General features: G+C 43.3%; 1 protein-coding gene across 1 annotated transcript in view; it reads left to right on the top strand.

Annotated features, from left to right (window-relative positions):
• Window positions 1-18,368, top strand: part of LOC129100354 (membrane-associated guanylate kinase, WW and PDZ domain-containing protein 2) — a 34,522-nt gene that overhangs the window by 8,734 nt on the left and 7,420 nt on the right. Inside the window, exons 2-12 of the mRNA XM_054609961.1 lie at window positions 970-1,259; window positions 3,061-3,177; window positions 8,740-8,859; window positions 10,230-10,403; window positions 12,250-12,445; window positions 13,213-13,283; window positions 14,302-14,463; window positions 15,186-15,711; window positions 16,551-17,109; window positions 17,498-17,561; window positions 17,672-18,085. Coding sequence (XP_054465936.1) covers window positions 970-1,259; window positions 3,061-3,177; window positions 8,740-8,859; window positions 10,230-10,403; window positions 12,250-12,445; window positions 13,213-13,283; window positions 14,302-14,463; window positions 15,186-15,711; window positions 16,551-17,109; window positions 17,498-17,561; window positions 17,672-18,085 — 2,693 coding nt within the window. The remainder of the gene's footprint in view (window positions 1-969; window positions 1,260-3,060; window positions 3,178-8,739; window positions 8,860-10,229; window positions 10,404-12,249; window positions 12,446-13,212; window positions 13,284-14,301; window positions 14,464-15,185; window positions 15,712-16,550; window positions 17,110-17,497; window positions 17,562-17,671; window positions 18,086-18,368) is intronic.

Below are 18,368 nucleotides of genomic sequence, written 5' to 3' on the forward strand. Positions count from 1 at the left end.
TCATGTTACCTCACCTCTGCTGTCCTGTGTGTGTGTGTGTGTGTGTGTGTGTGTGTGTGTGTGTGTGTGTGTGTGTGTGTGTGTGTGTGTGTGTGTGTGTGTGTGTGTGTGTGTGTCAAGGTGACAGCGCATCTCTGATGATGTCAGAGGAACGTTGTCCGCTCTCTCCGGACATCACAGCTGTCAAGCCACTGTCGACTCAAACAAATCTTCACCATGTCAGCTACATCCTCAGCCCCCCCACACACACACGAACACACAGCTGCTCCCCAGGAAACATGTCCCTGCAAAACATATTGAGCAAACAATAGAAGAATCTGTCCTGGAGAATACAAACGGGGACAATTATTCACTGTCCAGAAAAATCTACAACAATCTATATTTGTGAGAAAGCATCATGCATCACTGTAGATACAGAAAGTACTGCAGTGTTTGTCGCAGCTACAGGTTCTTAGCTCACCTGTCGAAACATGAGTGTGTTCATTCAATTACCCGTATCTTTATAGAACGCACACTATATTTTTTTCCCATGTGACTGAAGATGTGCTAGAATGTACACTAACTCCTATGTTGTGTGTTTACATGGAAACATAACGTCAGCCTGCAGCGAGCGCCATCAACATGAGGGAATGTCTCTCTGTTTCTTTTGGGTGGACGGTCATGCACTTTGCTGTGATATGTTTGCATAAAACAAAGACACAGTTCCCGTGTGTTGTGTTTTTCCAGGCTGCCACGCTCCCAGAGAAAACATCCTCACCCATTTAGCTGGAATTATTCATGACCTTTGCTTATTCTGACCACTACTCCCCAGACCTCGGACATCGACAACTGATAAAGGTTAAAACAGCAAAACAACCTTCTGCCTGAGGTCCCAGGATCTTTCCCCTGGCTTGTTTTGTAACTGACACTTTTTGTACCGTCTCACACCTTCTGCTCACCCTTCAATCCTGTTTGCTTTTTCCTCTCCAGCTCGTTTGCCATGTCTAAGACAGCGGTGAAGAAGCTGCACTGGCGTTCCAAGGTGCAGGACTGCTTCGTCCCCTTGCTGGACTCGTCGGGGGAGCTGGGTATCGCCATCGGTGGAGGAGCAGATTACGGAGAGTTTCCTTTTGTCACGTCGGCTCCGGGAGGTGGACCCCCAGTGGGCGATATCATCCTGGAGATTGGGGGAACGCCGGTATTGGGGATGACATTAGGAGATGTCCGTGGCGTCCTCAACTCTTGCCCTCATCCAATCCGCATCAAAACAGTGTCACCAGGTATTGTTCTTTCAGGAAATAATCAGCACACAGTCAAGGAGAGGTGTCAACATGACAGACTGCATGGCCTCTCCTTCTGCTAATGGCATTTAGATATAACACATCACCCATACTAATGCCTTACATTTTCTTTCCCTAAAACTGCAGACATTTTAACTTGTTGCTGTTTATGTTTCACACCATTGCTCTCTTTTTTCATCGGACTACATCCAAACAATCTGGTGCACTGGAGTCCAAGCTGTCATCCATAACAGTGTTACTCAATAACCCTCAGCTGACTCCCACAAGCCAGATCTGCAGCCTGTAGCATTCTGATGCTGATTTGCGCTCATCAATTAGTCCGGATATGTCAAGGCAATCGGTCAATATGTGGGTAAGGGGTCAAAATTGCTGATGACACATGACAAGAGCGTGGCCATAAAGTTGTCTGTCACCCGCGGGAGGCCTTGATGTTTAGAACAGGAGGCCGGGGTAACGGATATCTTTGTTGGCTCTGAGCGGAGCAATATGTCACCGGAGTGTCACCTGACCGCCGCTCCCGATGGCCTTGCTTGCCAGATTGATAGCTGATTTGGCCGCAGGGGTGTAAATGGGGACCTTTGCTCCCGGTCCCTCTGCTGGTGGATCCATTATCATTTCTGAAGTCGGCCGAGCCCCTCCCTGGGCAGCCTGACTGCATGTAGTGTGGACAGTGATGGATGAGCTGATGCGCCGTGTTGCTGTACCGCACACCTCCTCCTGCTCCTACTACTACTCCCTCTGCTCCAGTCTCACAAACACAGGACACCGGGCTGCATTCCCCAGAGACAGGCAGCAGTTTAAAGGTTTTAACGCGAATAATGGTGCTCTGTGGACAAAAACAAAGAGTAGTAATACGATCTGTCCATCAAATTTAAAGTTCCCTTCAGTGGTTACAGCATCGCCCTAGTAGATCTTCTCTGTATCCTTTTAACCTTGGCACCTGACCTGCTTTAATGGTAGCCCATATGTTTCAGAGAGCTGATGGTGAGATCTGAACTTTGCTCTTCAAAATTCTTCAACAGCAGCAGTTTCATAACCTAATAAACAAAAGCCCATCATTGCGCCTAAAAGACAGCTGGCTAGATTGAGTCCTATGCACGTGCAGATGACTGCTTCCTATGATAAAGTCATACCGCTGTGATGTTTTTTGTTTTTTTTATAGCACACAATTCAGTCTGCTACTGGGCAGAGCCGCTGTAACAGACGGTGGTAGTGGGGGGGGGGGGGTCGACAGGGGTGTGGCTAGCTGGTCGGCAGCCTGGAAGGGAAGCACTGGTCGTCTGTCAAGCTGGAGATGCTCTCAGCCGATCCATAACAGCAAGTACCTGTCATCAGACGCCGTAAAGCACTTGAGATGATATTGAGAGATCAGACAGAGGAAGCTCAGCCACGATGAGCAGCTCTGCCTGACCTGGTGACAGCCTCCACTGTTGTGTCTGGAGCAATTAACCCACAGGTTGTTATATATGCATGAGGGAGTCAGGGAAACACAATTCATTCTCAGGATCTATGTGAGGTGATATCAGATCAGTAGGTGTGAACGTGAAAGCCCGGGTTGTAAAATGATAGCGTTAAATCAAGCCTGGCAGCAATATAGATTTAAATAAACTTCACATCTCTATTTTACGGGCAACAAACAAATCTTAGAGTGAATATACGGCATCAGAGTGCTTGTGCTTACTGAGCTGATTTCTTAATGTCTCCCCCGCTCTCTCCCTCTCTCTCTCTCTCTCTACTCCTTCCTCTCCCTGTCACACTTGTATCTTTGCCCTTCCCTCAGGCTCCACATTGTGTAAGGATCTCAGGTTGTATCTGAGCAAGTGTTTCACGCCCGGCTCAGTGGACAGCCAACTTCAGCAGGTCATCCGAGAGAACCTCTACCTCCGCGCTGTACCTTGTGAGTCCAATTTCATGCTTTTTTACTGCCTTAATTACACAGTTTCTCTCTATATACCTTGTCTTTATAATTTGTGTCTCAGTTCGTCCTTCAAGTCTCCTGTGCAGATCTTCGTCCTGTTGCTGCCATGTGCCCATATACTGTATGTTTCATGCGTAAGACCAATATGAAGTACATTTTCACCATGCTCATCATATTATTCCTTTCAGGCATATGTCTCTTAAAGGGTAACTTTGGTATTTTTCAACCTGGACCTTATTTTCCCATGTCTCAGTGTGTCAAAATGACTAATGGGGACAACTATTTTTTAAATTGGTCCAGCTGCCCACAGAAGCAGCTAAATGGGCTGCAAAGTTGTCTCCCGGGGCAACTCCTCACCGTCAATTTATGAAGTGCTTGTTTTTGCCTCTGACTGATGAAACATCTTTCTTACCTTTTTCTTTTCCTTTTTTTTTGTGTCAGTGCCGGTGTTGTCAGTGTTTGTAGTGTTGGAGAACAGAAGCCATAGCTTAGTGTGATCTAAAAGATTTTCAATGTCTGAATATTTAGCTAAATATGGTCATTTGGATGTGATGCAAGATTTCCCAAGACTTCTCCGAGCTAAATACACTATAACAAACAGACAAGATCAAGCTAGAAGTAAAGGACAACAATCTATTAATCTGTACGGTCCTTTCCATAATTTTGTCCAACACGTATTATTACAATCTGAGCCTGTCAGTGACAGAAAACAGCGCTATTACATTACAGTCATTTAGCAGACGCTTTTATCCAAAGCGACTTACAATCAGTAGTATATTACATATCATTCACCCATTCACACACTGATGACAGGCTACCGTGCAAGGTGCCACCATCAGACTCTAACTAACATTCATGCAACATCCAGTCCACACCGATGGCAAGCCTTCGGGAGCAACTTGCCCAAGGACACATCGACTGCCGAAGCCGGGTATCGAACCACCGACCCTCTGATTGGAGAACTACCTTACTCTCCACTACGCTACAGCCGCCCTATTAGTTGCATAGTATTAGTTTTCCTCAATACTGGATCTATTAAAAAAATGTTTGTCTCCATGAGTCACTCTAAAAAACATGAGAAAATAGGGTCCAGGTTGAAAGATAATGAAGTCACTCTTTAAGTTACGGGCCTCATTAATTCTTTGATAACACATCTCGTTGCCTTCATGTGAATAACTTGGTGTTAATTGGCTTTTAAGCCCACAGAACTGTTTCCTACACTTCCTTGTGTTAGTGTATGCAAGCAGAACTGATAATGAGGAAAAAAAAAAGACATTTTATAGAAGCCTAGATATAAGACTAAGGTGAGACAGATAACGATTGTGCCATCCGTTTGGACATTCCCATAGCAACACTCTGTATTGTTGCTGGGTTTATCCTTTATTGGCAGTCTCGCCCTTACAATCCTCACCCCTGTGCTCCAAGCTATTACTTTGTTTGGGTGGTGGTAAGATGGTATTCAATGTGATGGTTATTGTGTTTGACAGGTTTTTATCAGTACAGATTTTGTATCATAAAGAAGAGGCATGTAGTCTACACAAGTAGTTTCATTTTGAAGCACAATGGCAGCCAAAGGCAGCTAGTTGTAGTACATCTGTTGCTATCTTTAATCCTCTATAGTATGACGTCACTAGAGAGGGCTAGAGGACATAACAGCCGTGCAGGGATTTTCTGAAAATATCTGTGCCTCTGATGTAATTTTTCTGACTTGCGCTGTTCTGTTTTTTTTTATTATCCTGTTCAGGTGGTTTTACGTTGGAGACTGACCACCTAGAGTGTCCGCAGTCTTAACCTTTTGTGGCAGTGTGGTTGCTAATCTCTCCTTTAGTCCTGGAAGTAGGTCATGTGGGACAGTCTGCCACCATGACACTCAACCCACTCGCTGACAGAACAAGTCACAGGTCAAATCTCCCACGATGGTGCAGAAAAATATAAAACTGTATCTCTTTATGTATATTCTCATATGAAGCTTTCTCAGTACTCAGCCCTGCATGCGTGCATCTACAAGCAGCTGCTCAGGGAGTGATTTGCCCAAATAAATATCAGAGCTTTTAGCCGTTTCAGTATATGAATAAAGAGGATTGGCATATACCAATTTAGAAAAATCATTAAGTCGATGTTTGGTGTATACACTGTATTTATTGGCACAATGCTGTAATATACTACAATAAGCAGTCCAGCCTTCCTCTGCTGCTGGTGTGAAACTTTGGGAACAACTTCCCAATCTTTGAGATCTGTCTTTTAGTGAGAGTGACAACAAGGCAGGCTCAGCCCTCCGGTAGTGTAATCCTCTGATCGGCTGGAGATGTCACAGTAAGATGCGGTTGTCTCATGCAGATACCAACGCACGCACACCAGCTCGATCCCGAGACAGCTTGGAAACCTTCACATGTCATTCTCAGACCACTCTGAGATATAGAGGAGCAGATTTTTTTTTTGGTCCTTTTGTTGTTTTTCATCGAGGAGGCAGCTATGCTTGATGCTGAGGAGGAGTTTTCATCAGTGGCTCATTGTGGCCCCCTTCAGGATCATATGTATGTTCCTCCTGTCTCAGGAGACTCTTTGCTGTTGTTTGTTATTTTGGCGATTATCAAAACTAAATTACCTGAGATAAAGATTAATCAACCTCAACGGCTCACGAAGGATAGTTTAAGTCTTTACATGTTATACTACTGTTTAAGTAAGCAAATATAGAATGATCAGGCCTCACTTTTGATTTAGATGCTATTTGCTCTTCTGAAACTGTGGCTCAGTACCGCTGTGCTATTTAGAGAGTATGTCAGTGCTGGAATCCGTTTGATGAGACAATGTCCTCTGATATTGGAGCTGGCACTGATGCACTAAATATCATTACAAAGGCTCAGTCAGGAGGGCAGTGTATAAAAATGGAAATGAATGACAGAACTAAGTAAATGCAGGCTACAGTATCAATAATATAGAGGGGGGGGGGATTCAATTAAAAGCGAATGACTATTAGTGCCAAAGTGGAGGAGGGGCGTACTGCAGTCTAATGGCGCTCTGTGGTCGTAATGAAGCAGAGAGGATGTTTACTGTGAAGCGATTGGGGAGCAGGTAAATGTGTAGTGTTCATATGCAGTCCAGTAAAACAAACCATTATATATAACGAAGCTTTCTATTACATAAGTATGAAAACGACTCTTTTTTTGTTTCCCAATTCATATCATTTCTGTGTGCAAGACCTCAAATTAACCCTCCTGAACTTTCCCATCCATATTTGTATAATCGTTCAAATCATTCCTACATGTGCCCTTGGATGATTCAGAGCCAATGTCATGGATTCAAGGCTGGCTGTGTTTCTCTGTCTCCTCCATAAAGGACTTTTCTGATTGTCTTCAGAGTAAGTCAGAGATAAGAAACATCATCATTTAGTTAATGTGCTCGCTCTGACGTTGTCAGGCGCACCGTCTGTGGCCTTTTCAACTGTAGGATTCTTTGTTAGCTATTTGTGTGCAATGATCTTGACAGACAGCTCTCTCTGGGTGTTGATACCGAGTTCTGTGTAATTACCTCTTCAATTCCCTACCTCGCCCTCTCTCTCTCTGGGGATCAGTGTGCGGCGCCTACAGGGACAGGCGGATGTCAATAATCCATCCTGTCATATATATTTCCTAGGAGGGTGCATAGATAATGAATCCCCTGCCTCGCACCATATCAGCTGGAGAGATACTGTGTGTCCTGAGGGGAGGTGAAGAATTACACACATGTCTGATGCCATCAGATCTTTAATTAGACACAGAGACCTCTAATTTTTGTTAATATTCACGTTTTTTGGTGGTGCAAACAGAACGTCGTTGCAGCGTGGCACAAAGTGGTTTGAATCCATTATACAGTATCAGCAGGTGGAGTTGTTGCGAGCTATAATGATGGCACAATCACATCAGCCCTTCTAATTCCCTCTCAAATCACCAGACAGTGTCCTTATGAGCCGAGAAGTGAGGGTCAAATTTCTCTGGAGAAAACCGTCTGTTCTCTGGGAAGCACAGTGCACAACATAGGAAAACTCATCGTGAGTCAATCTACAGATAATTAGTTAGTGTTTAAGAAGTGCTTATGTCATATTTTTATGCAAAAGTGCTAAACATCCAGCTAAATAGTGATGGGCACTTTTCACTATTTTCTGACATTTTATAGATCAAATAATGTACACATTTTTGAAGAAAATAAATTACAGATTAATGATAAACGACAATATTTCTTAGTTGCAACAATATATATGTATATACGTTTTTTGGGATTCTTGATAGACACGTTTTGCCATCATGCTTTTTTGCTTTGATTTTGTGATCAAAGGGGAAATATACGTAACTGCTAGCAAAAAATAATTGAGACCAGAGCCTCTTCCTCTGTGGATGATCGTGACACATAGTGTACAGTAAACTCACTTGCTACAGAAAGAAAAGGTCACGCTGATGGAGATGCCTCATGCTCTCTAGTGTTTGTGTGTCTACATTTGTGAGTTAGCTGCGGTGTGTGTGAGTGTTCATTGTGGGTTTTATTTTTGGCCTATGTGTGTTTTTGCGTACGTGCTCTGTGCAGTCCTGCATGTGTCATTGTGGCTGGAAGAGCTGCTCCCAGGACAGCGCTGCATTAATCATGGGTTTTATAGGGTATCTGGGTGTGACTCCCTCCTGCCGACCCCAACACTGACATCACATGTGGTCCTCCAGGAGAAGGGCGGAGATTTGTCCTTAGTTTGGGCTTGATGTGATTTTGTCTTGGGGAAAAAGGAATTGCTTGTCTCAAGGTCAGAACGGGCGCCTTGAAGTTTAATTTGCAAATTAAAATCATTCCATCAGACTTGACATCATGAGGCATATAAAAAATGTGATATATTTCACACTACACGCCTGCACTTTTTATATAAAGGTGGGACGATCTTGGTCAAAACACAGCAAAAATTGAGACTGAGTAATTCTGTAATAATGCTAAGTGAATCAATTATGATGACAGAACATTGATCATCTGAGTGCTCCATCATTGCAATGATGATAGAAAGACTTTAAGACTTTCACTTTCTCATTAATATTTAATTCTGTTCCTATTGATTCCTTCATAATAAACGAGGCCTGGTAAATGTCTACCGTCATTATCATGCTCTTCATACCAAAGGGCAAATTTTGGTTTTGTGGGTGGATGCTCTGTTGACCTGTGAGTGACTTTACATCAAGAACCAAATGCTGTAATTAAAGAGGTCAGGTGCGAATTGTTATCATCAAATGACGCTGCATGTTAACTCCTTTCAAGATTGTTTTTAACTTTAGATAAAACCATAATAGATCCATGAGGTTGTTACTTTTCATTGGACTTTCTCTGTATAATTTGTCAAACTGTAATGCTTGTACTATTTATAGTTTGCCGAGTTGTGGTTTTGTTTAAACACTAAATAAAGATTCATGACCCACAATGAGAGGAAAAGGCTGTGATTAATTGGCGTGTCATCCATGCTTGAGTTGGCGGAATTTCTATCCTCGTGGCTGAGATGTATGACATAATATATATCCTGTTGTCTGCCTCTCTTAGGTACAACCAGACAGCCTAGAGATGGGGAAATCTCAGGCGTAGACTACAACTTTGTCTCCATTGAGGATTTCTTCTCCTTGGAGGAGTTGGGAGCACTTCTTGAGAGTGGAAAGTTCAAAGGTGAGGTTGACTAAACCAGCACTTTTCAGGCTCAACAGGCCTAATCAATGTTTCACTGCATAAATAAAAGGTCAAGATGTCAGGTTGTGGTTTCCCAAGCGCCATGCTATTTCCTGGATAAGAACAGTGACTTCTTGGAGTCTCTGCTGGTTGTCTGTTAACCTTATGGAGACCCAAGGGGCCAATTGCTTAAAAATTCACCCAGACTTTGTCTTAAATATAGCTATAAGTCAGACTTGATATAGACTTAAATTAACCTTTTGCATAAAGCTGCCATATAACTGACAATTGTAAGACCAATGCATTATGGGTTAAATAGAACATTTCACAGAAGAGAAAAAAATGGCAGATCCAACAGCAACCAAGTATGTGAGAAAATAACAGAAAAGGTAAACGGCATTAATCCAGCTGTCGTTATAACCATTTAAGATGCTCAGAAACAATTCAAGAATGTGGTACAGTTGAATAAATCCCGAAAATATAAAGGATAAACACAATTAGCTAAAAGTAATAGCTAGACAGTTAAAGTATCGTTAGTTAGCAAAAAAATGCTTAAAGCAACAAGTTAACAGTTGAATTAGAGCTTTAGAGGTGATTGTACGCTTTGTTACATTTCTGCAGAGCCGGTCTAGTAGTTATAAATAAGGTTTACATGGTTCATAGTGGGACAGTCAGTTGCCATCTCTTAATGCATGGGAACGCCATTAGGTGTTTCTCAGCTCTCATATACCCGGCAGACTCATATACCCCTCCTAAGGGTCAGAAAGCTGCCTCTGATTAAAAAGCATCCATAATTTATAAGCATTTAATGGGGGCAATAAATGTCATCCTCACTTGCCTTCCATGCGACATTGACAGACACATTGCTACAGCAAAGTAATCGGGAGTATCAGCAGCATTGTGCGCCCAGTAGCCTGCAGAAACCGCAGTAAACAGTGACGGCTGGTGACCTTGTTGTGGAGTTCAGTAATCTAATGTTTCCCCTCAACCCATTTGGATCTCCATGCACCAAATGGAGGGTTGGAGGTAATTTAATTTGTTCTTTAGCAGCTGGAGCAGATGGCTAGAACTCAAAATATAGAATATAACCAGTAGATGTTCACAGGGGAGACATAATGCACATACATACAGGCGTGTAGTATGTTTTGTTCGTGTGCATAATGACTTGAACCCACCCTGCAACTGAATATCTGAATATAAAACATTTTATTTCATATCAGATTGGAACTCAGTAACATTTTAATGCCGACTGTGTGCTGTTACTGAGCACCTTTAATTAATGTCAATAGATGTTGTGTACAGTTTGCTGTGTTCATTACCTGCAATGCCGTTTTCTCAAGACGCCTTTCTCCCGTCCTTTTGTGTCTCAGGCAATTACTACGGCACACCTCGGCCCATTCACATCAGTGCAGAGAGCCCCCCCATCACCTATCAAGAACATCGCAACCTGCTCAGAAACTTCCGCACACGCAGCAAATCGCTCAGCAACCTGGAGAAGGCTGCAGAGGACGGCGTGAACAGTGAGGACGACTCAGGCCTGTCAGGCAAGTATTTCTAAAGCTGGTGTATATGACAGCGTGGGTGGGCAAGGTCATAAAGATCAAATGGAGTATTACATAGTGGTTGGGACCCTTTTTAAAAATTGTTTTTCAGGCATATGGATGTTACAAAACATATCTCTTAAGCCCTGCACAGTAGCCAGCAGCTAAATACTGCATTGTCCCTCTATCTATAGCTCCAGTCTCTGATACCCGAATGAATCAATCATTATCACGATTAGTATGCTCTAAACTCTCAGTGGGGCTGTGGCCTCATCGATTGCTGGATCACCTCCAAAGGAAGGTCAGGCTGCCTTAGGTTGAGCAGGCAAGGAGGTAAGCAGATAGCCAAGTGTGCACATAGGGAGGTGGGGAAAGTCATGTGGCAAGGAAGTAGAAAGAGTTTGAATTAAATCCTTTTTTACTTTTTCTATTTTAGATGTGACTGATGAGTCATTTTACCAGACATAGTTTATTATGTTAGAAGTCTTAAAAAGCGTATTAATCATCAGTGGTAGAAGACGCATTCAGATACTTTATTCAAGTTAAAGAACCAATACAACAGCAGTACAGAAGTACAGTACCAGCAAAATACAGTTTTTGCAGAATAATGTCCCCTGTGACTGATATGAAGATAGCTTAGTCCAGTGGTCCCTAACTTGGTAGTCCAGGTCCCTCCAAAGGGGGTCAGAGAGGGGGTCATGGTGAGATGATTAATGGGGTTAGAAAGAAGAAAAAGCAATTCTCAATCTGCTTCAAACATTTGTGTTCATTTTGTCGACTTTGTCTAATCTTTGCCTTTTACTGAAATATGTATTCTTCTGACCTCTGTGGGTCTTGACAGTTATTTCAATTAAAACCATCCGAGATGTTTGGAGAGGTAATGTCTTATCGATGGTAGCATACTGGTAAGAAGTCATAGACATCTGAAATGTGACAAGGAGCCTCAACTACAATGATTTTATTAGAGATCACAAGCCCAGAACAAGTACAATATTTGTTTTAATGGCACGATAAATGTACTGGTGTACAGTACAAGTACCTCAAAACTGCACTTTCCGCCACTGTTCATCACATCATCTATGCATATAAAATCATCAGGGTTGGAGAGTTGGAGAAGTCAAGGCAACAAGAATCCAGAACACACATGCCGAACAGGATCGAGCATGAGATTAGATGGTTAAGGTAAGGGAGTAAGGGAGCAAGGCAGAAACATAGGGTGGTGATGGAGGCAGGTAGAGAGGCTGAGTGTTAGAAAAGGTGCAGGCAGGGAGCCAGAATGGTGCAGCAGATAAGGGAGAGGCTGGCAGAGTGGGAGGTGAGAAAAGCAGGCAGGCAGAGATCCAGATAGTTGGAGACGTGCTCCAAACAGGCAGGTAGGGCAGCAGGCGGGATTGGAGGAGTGGATTTAGGATTCAGGCAGGATGGAGTTTGAGAGAGCCATCCAACAGCCTGACCTCCGCTGAGTCATCTTCTGGAGTGACACTATGTGGGTGGATGGTTTTGGCAGCACTTGTCGACGACAGCGGGACTCAGGACGACCCATGTTATGTCCTACATCTCTCAGATCCATGCTGGAGCGCACACCTGAAGGACAGCTACAAGGACACCTAGGCAATTTTTTTTTAATTTCGCTGGTATTATGGCATGCATGGTCACACACTCAGCCTCTTTAGAGGGAGGACGAAGCTGGGCGAGATGCTGACCTAAGGTGTTTTTGCCTGACACAGAATTGCCAGCATGCAGTAGTTACAGATAGCAGGAGAAACATTTATACCTCATCTATCTGTTAAATAATATGTAATCATTCATTCTAGATTTGTATCACTCTTTCTTGTCACTATAATTACAGGAGGCTCTGCGGGTGTCAGCAGCAGCATCCCTACCAACCATCGGTCCCCCGGGCGGCCTCGGGCCTCCAGCAGCGGGGATGGTCGTGTTATAGAGAACGGGATCATCGGCGGCAGAAGCGGTGCCAGGGTGAGAAGTGTGATGCCTGATCACTGGGAGCGGGCCTTCAGTGACACCGGAGAGTCTCACTACATAGAGTGAGTATCGATTAAGTTCTTCTCAAATGTTGAGGAATTGTTCTACATTGGGTGGAATATGCTTATCAAGCTTATTCGCTTTCCTGCAGAGAGTTAGGTCAGGAGATCAATACAGCTTTGTTCGCTATTGTTAGCATTAAGACTGGAAACGGGAATCAGTGGGCTCTGTCTGAAGGTGTGACATAGCACCACTAAAGCTCACTGATTTAAGAGGTTATATGTTTGTTTAATGCATATTAAAACTTAAGTGCAAAAACAACAAGCTGTGGATTTACAGTCACTGCTTCCAGACACTTTGTATCAGAGTCTGTTTCCACACCAACTTCTGTAATTCAATCATAAGCGCTTACCACAACCTCAGAGGTCAAGAGGACTGGAAACACTATTCGAAAGGGAAACACACTGCAGCAAAAGACCATAAATTCATGTAACTTATTGTTTTTGCCCCTCAGTTTTTCTATGGATTAAAAAAAAAAGTCAAAAAGATACAGCATTTTATTTACAGAGCATTAGATGTTATGCTCGGAAGTGTCTATTCTAAGCTAAGCTAATGAATCTTATTATCTAAAGCAAATACGCATATCAAAAATATGTACAACTACTCCTTCAAATATGCTATGAAAACAGCAAAAACTGCTATCCAACGTTGTCATGACAGTGGCAGGCATCTCTGTTCTAGGTGCATTAAATTCCAATGCTGTCGAATTTTATCCAACACTATCATGTTTCTGAAGAGGGAATCTTTTGTTTTGCTTTGTCTCTTCAAGTCGCAGCCCCAAACGGACCAACTGGCAGAGTCCTCGAGGCTCAAGCAGGGAGACCGTCTACAAAAATGAGTGTGAGCATCTTTGTTTCTTTCTCTCTTTTCTGGATGTAATTATTGCAACACTTGTGACACATTTAACTGTTGAACAGCCTAAATGAGGCATAGATATTTGTCAAGAATGGAACGGAAGTAACAGACAGAGCCAGCTTGTTCGAGTCAAATGAGATGGAATGAGCTTTTTTAGCTGAACGGAGACGTGTAAGTGATTAAGGCCTAAAGCTGGGCGCTGCTGGCAAAGAGCCAGACTTGCTGCTGTGTCTGGCAGGGTTGACACGTGGATGGCACGTGACTGGCAACTTAATTTCATAATTTGGTCACATGATTTGCTGTTAAAAGAGGACATAATCTACTTTTTTGATGTCTGACTGACATGGCTGATTGCAGACTGTAAGGAAGCCATCTGTTACGGCGCTGTGATTCCGGCTCGTCCCACTAACGTGCAGTACACGTCCCTCACCAGCAGAAGGTGTTATAATCTCCATTATGGCCAGGGTGTTTGAATTTATGCAAACTTAAAATGAAAATGAAAAGCTCCACTTTACAAACATAGGGCTGGAATAAGAACGGAAAATAAAATATAATAATAATGGTTATAATATATATAATGTAATAAATGTTTTGATGCAAAGTGAGATTAATCAGTAAAAAAAAGAATCCCAGATTGCAGTGTTTAGTTTAGTCAAACTAATGGATTAGGTGGCAGATTTTAAGGTAGTCTGTAATGCATTCTGCTTTTCCACGAAACACTTTTAATTTGTGTGCGTGTCTACCTATTTATAGCCATCTGGTGATTGGTTTGCAACGTTGTGACTCTCTCTCTTTCTCCTAACTCCTAAAACCCGTCAGTTCGAACCATTTAGTCGTATAAACAAACAGGATTAAAACTGTTATCACTCAATTCCTTTTCTGATTTTATTCAGGTGCTTTTTAAAATCCTTGATAACCTTGAAGACTTTTACGATGCTCGAGGTAAGCGTCATCATTATCTCATCCTCTCTCTCTGTCTCTATATATTTTTGGTTACTACCAGGGTTCACGGACCAGCCCGGGGAGCTCAGGGGTTTCCCTGTGCACACACTCTTGACCAAGGGCTCCAGAGGGTTTGGTTTCAATATTGTCGGGGGCAGCAGGCCAAGAGAGTTCCTCCAGGTCTACAGTGTGACTGCAAGTGGACCCTCAGCACTCAAAACAGGTATAAATACAATGAACCAGGGACAATCACTGCATGAGAAAGCCAGCTGAAATGTAAGTCAGGTGTGTGAGATGATATCAACAGACAGTGAGAGACGCATTCTCAGACACAAAGACAAATCTGCAGACTGAGAGCTGTAAATATGGTTTCTGGAGTCTTGCAAAAAGTAAAAAACGAAATACTTTTTTATCAGCGGTGTGTTTTAACATCGCTTCAGTTGTCTGTCTCCAATCGTTAGGATTATACCTCTGGAATTTTCTGATCTCCCGCAGCAAGTGTATATCACAATCAGCCCTTAATCCTCAGGGCTAGCCAACCATAGTCAAGCTATCATAACACACGCATATGCAACGGTACACATCCACTTCACACACACACCCACTCGCACCAAAACCCATGCAGGCAGATATTACCACTCTAGGAAGCCACAGCACAAGCTGTCTCAGCAGGGGCTGATCTAGTTCATATCTGTTAATAGGTTTAGAGGGATTAGTTGGTTGGATTAGTCCACACCCACACAAAACACACAGACAGCGTTTCATTTGCAAACTACACTTATCTGCACACTCAAGCATATGAAAATGGTCAAAAAAGTTGACGCAGTAATATTTAAAAACTGATTGACTAGAAAATGTGTAATTTTGCAGCAGATGATTAAAAATGCAAAGTATATACAAGTGTTGATATCTCTATCCATGTGTTTTGCTTTTGGGCTTCATCAGCGGACATCCTGGTGTACATCAATGACGTGTGTGTGTTGGGAGTGTCTCACAAAGAGGTGGTGGAGATGCTCAAGTCGGTCACCGTGGGTCACAGTGTGGACGTAGAGGTCAGAAGAGGGTATCCCATGCTCTACAACCCCGATGGTCGTCCCAAGCAGCCGCCGCCAACGCTGCTGGACAGCGGCGACCCAATCCGACCGCCCACCACCACCCAGCCTCAGCCTCTTCACCAACTACCTCGCCTCCCGACACCCACCCCCCACGCCAATTACTTTAACTACAACGGGTACCACAGTGACGGGAGCTACATGGAGCCCGGGGTGACTCTAGACGCCAACGGGAATGCCATGTCTTTCGCTACCAGACAGTCGCCCTTATACAGGCGCTCCAGTACGAGCAACGCCGCCTCTCCCCCACCTGTGCGTCCTCCTCGTTCACTGAGAAGTATAGCCAGGCTGCAGTCTTTTGACCCGACGCTGGCCAGCCAGAGTGACAGTGAAGTTGTTTCTGCCATTGGCTCACACAGGTAACACCTACACGTATAGCACAAAGAAGATTCAATTTGTAATGCTTTTTTAGATTGATTAATTAAAACCATCAGCTGCTGAATCCAGTGATTTGAAAGTGATTCTGAATAGTATTCAATTAAAAAAAATAATAATAATTGGCCAGCAATTTCAAATTCAGTTTTTCCAAGTAAGACTGATTTCTTTGAGGTCCAGGGCTGTAGCTCTGAGATTAAATGAGATTTAACCAATAACAACTGACAGTTTCTGGTCTGATAGTGTTTTACAGGTCACCTTTTATTCAAATAAGGAGAAAAATAAATCTTGTACAGGGTCTGAAATTAAGTTTTCCTCACCTGCTACAGGTCATTTTCTGTCTGCCACTTTTATGTAGAATACTTTAGAATTGTAAACACTGAGTCAGTTGTACTAGACAAGAGAAATATGGAATAATAAATGTAACCTTAATCCTCGACAATATTAAATTAAGGAATGGCATTAAAAAAAAATCTTTATATTAGGAAACCTATCTATATACCTATCTGTATTTGGCAGGTGGCATGTGCAGATGATCCCTGATGATCTTTGATATATCTGTAGTGTTATACTGTATAGGCAGTAGATTGAAAAAAGAAATAATTGGTAATTGATATATCGATGTGAAGCAAAATTCCAAGATGTTAATATATTTTTTTACATTTTATAGACTAAATATTTAATCAACAGAGGGATTGGCCTATTAATTGATAGTGAAAATAATTATTAGTTGTAACCCAAAACATTTCAGTAGCAGAATAATGTGTCAAAGCAAATCCTGTATTTACTATTGATTTTGTCTCCTCACATTCTTTTTCATCAGGGCATCAATAATCCGTAATCACAACAATAACTCCCTCTCAACGCCCCCTCATCCTTATCGTTACGGCACGTTCAAGTCGTCAGAGAGTGACCTGTCCACCTGCACCCTGTCGGGGTCCCGTCTCCCTCTGCCTCAGTCCCCGAGGAGGCCCTCCTCCTCCCCCGGTGGCCCCCAAAGCGCTCACTCCCGCCTCTTCAGACCGCATACCTCACACCTCAGACCTCCTCCCACCCCTGACAGCCCTCGCCACCACCACGTCTTCAACAGTTTCCATGCCAACACCAGCCCCACTGCGAGTCCGAGCAGTGTGTCCTCCCCCGGGGCGATGAGTGTGGGCAGTGCAGGGGGCAGTTTCAGCGGAGGGGAGCTGGTGCCAGTGGCCTTGGCCCAGACTGAAGGAGACCAAGGACTCGGCTTCAGTGTGACAGCCGGCGGTCCAGGAGGCAGGATGACTATAGTGAAAAGAGTCTGGGACAGGAAGCAGTGCAACTCCCTGCAGCCAGGGGATGCTATTGTCAAAATCAACGGTGCAGATGTTCAGAGTCTTAGATTTGAACAGGTAATGGGAGGGAAGTCATGAGAAGTAATGTGAACAAAACACAGATCATTGTTGATGGGATGAAAAAGTGTGTTTTTGCTTCATAGTAAACAATTTCTGCTTGAAATCTCTTGTTTTGGAGAGCTATCAGTTTAATGGTGTTTTTATTTTCAGTTTTTTTCCTCAGATGGTTCATTTGAATAATTTTTAATGACCTGAAGAGATAAAACTATACAGTATTTAACAAAAAAATGTATCATAATTAATAATCATAATTTTGAGACACATTTTTTTCTTATTTCCTTCATATGAATTTATTCAGTCTTTGAGATGAACACTGCCTCAAAAGGTCATATATATTCAAAGTATCCGAACATGAGTCACGATATACTTCCATGTTTGTTGACAGGTACAAACAGTTCTCCAGGAACACACCAAACAGGCAGAAGTCATCTTGTTGATTTACAGAGGAGGTAAATTATTTAAATTTGTTGTAGAGATATTTTAGTACCAATAGTTACTTAAAAAATGTGTTCAAAGTTCAAAAGTTCAAAATTTATCTCACAGTTATTTTCTCTCTCAGGCATCTATCATCCAACCATCTCCCCCGGCTCTCTTCGGAGACTCCCCCCGCCTCTCCTCCGACCACCTCCTCCACCTGTTGGTTCGGACATCTCCTTTGTGCTGCCAGAAGCACTGCCTATGCCCCGTACCTCCGTCAGCAACCCTCCCTCCCCCGCCCCGATGCGCTCCTCGCTGATCCAGAGCACCAGTTTCTTGGAGTCGATTCCAGTGACCCTGACAATGGAACCCAAGGACTGGATCAACACCGGCCTGGAGGACGAGGCGGGCGGTGTCACAGTGCCTGACTCGGGTCTGGAGAGGCAGGGGGGTGAACAAGCTCGGCCGCTCCGAGGGTTCGATGTGGAGCTGAGGAGAAAACAAGGAGAGGGCTTTGGCTTCGTCATTGCCTCTCAGGATGTGGAGAATGGAAAAGGTGAGAGCCAGTGACAAATTCATATTGGGCAAGATGTGAATCAAGTTCAATGCTTAAAATATCGGACATCTTGAAAACTACATCTTGATCTGAAGTAGAAGTCAGACAGGCATTACGCAGCATTTGGTTACCTGCCCAGGGAAACGTGTTTCATTGGGATGCCCTTGTGGACAGATGCACCATTAGGTGATTACAGATTAAAAAGTGGTCACCATGGCCAGTTGGCCTCAAGCCACCAGATGAGTCATGATGCATCATCAACCCTTTTTTCCTATACATTGTT

Source organism: Anoplopoma fimbria, chromosome 12, assembly GCF_027596085.1.
Source record: "Anoplopoma fimbria isolate UVic2021 breed Golden Eagle Sablefish chromosome 12, Afim_UVic_2022, whole genome shotgun sequence".
Lineage (NCBI taxonomy): Eukaryota > Metazoa > Chordata > Actinopteri > Perciformes > Anoplopomatidae > Anoplopoma > Anoplopoma fimbria.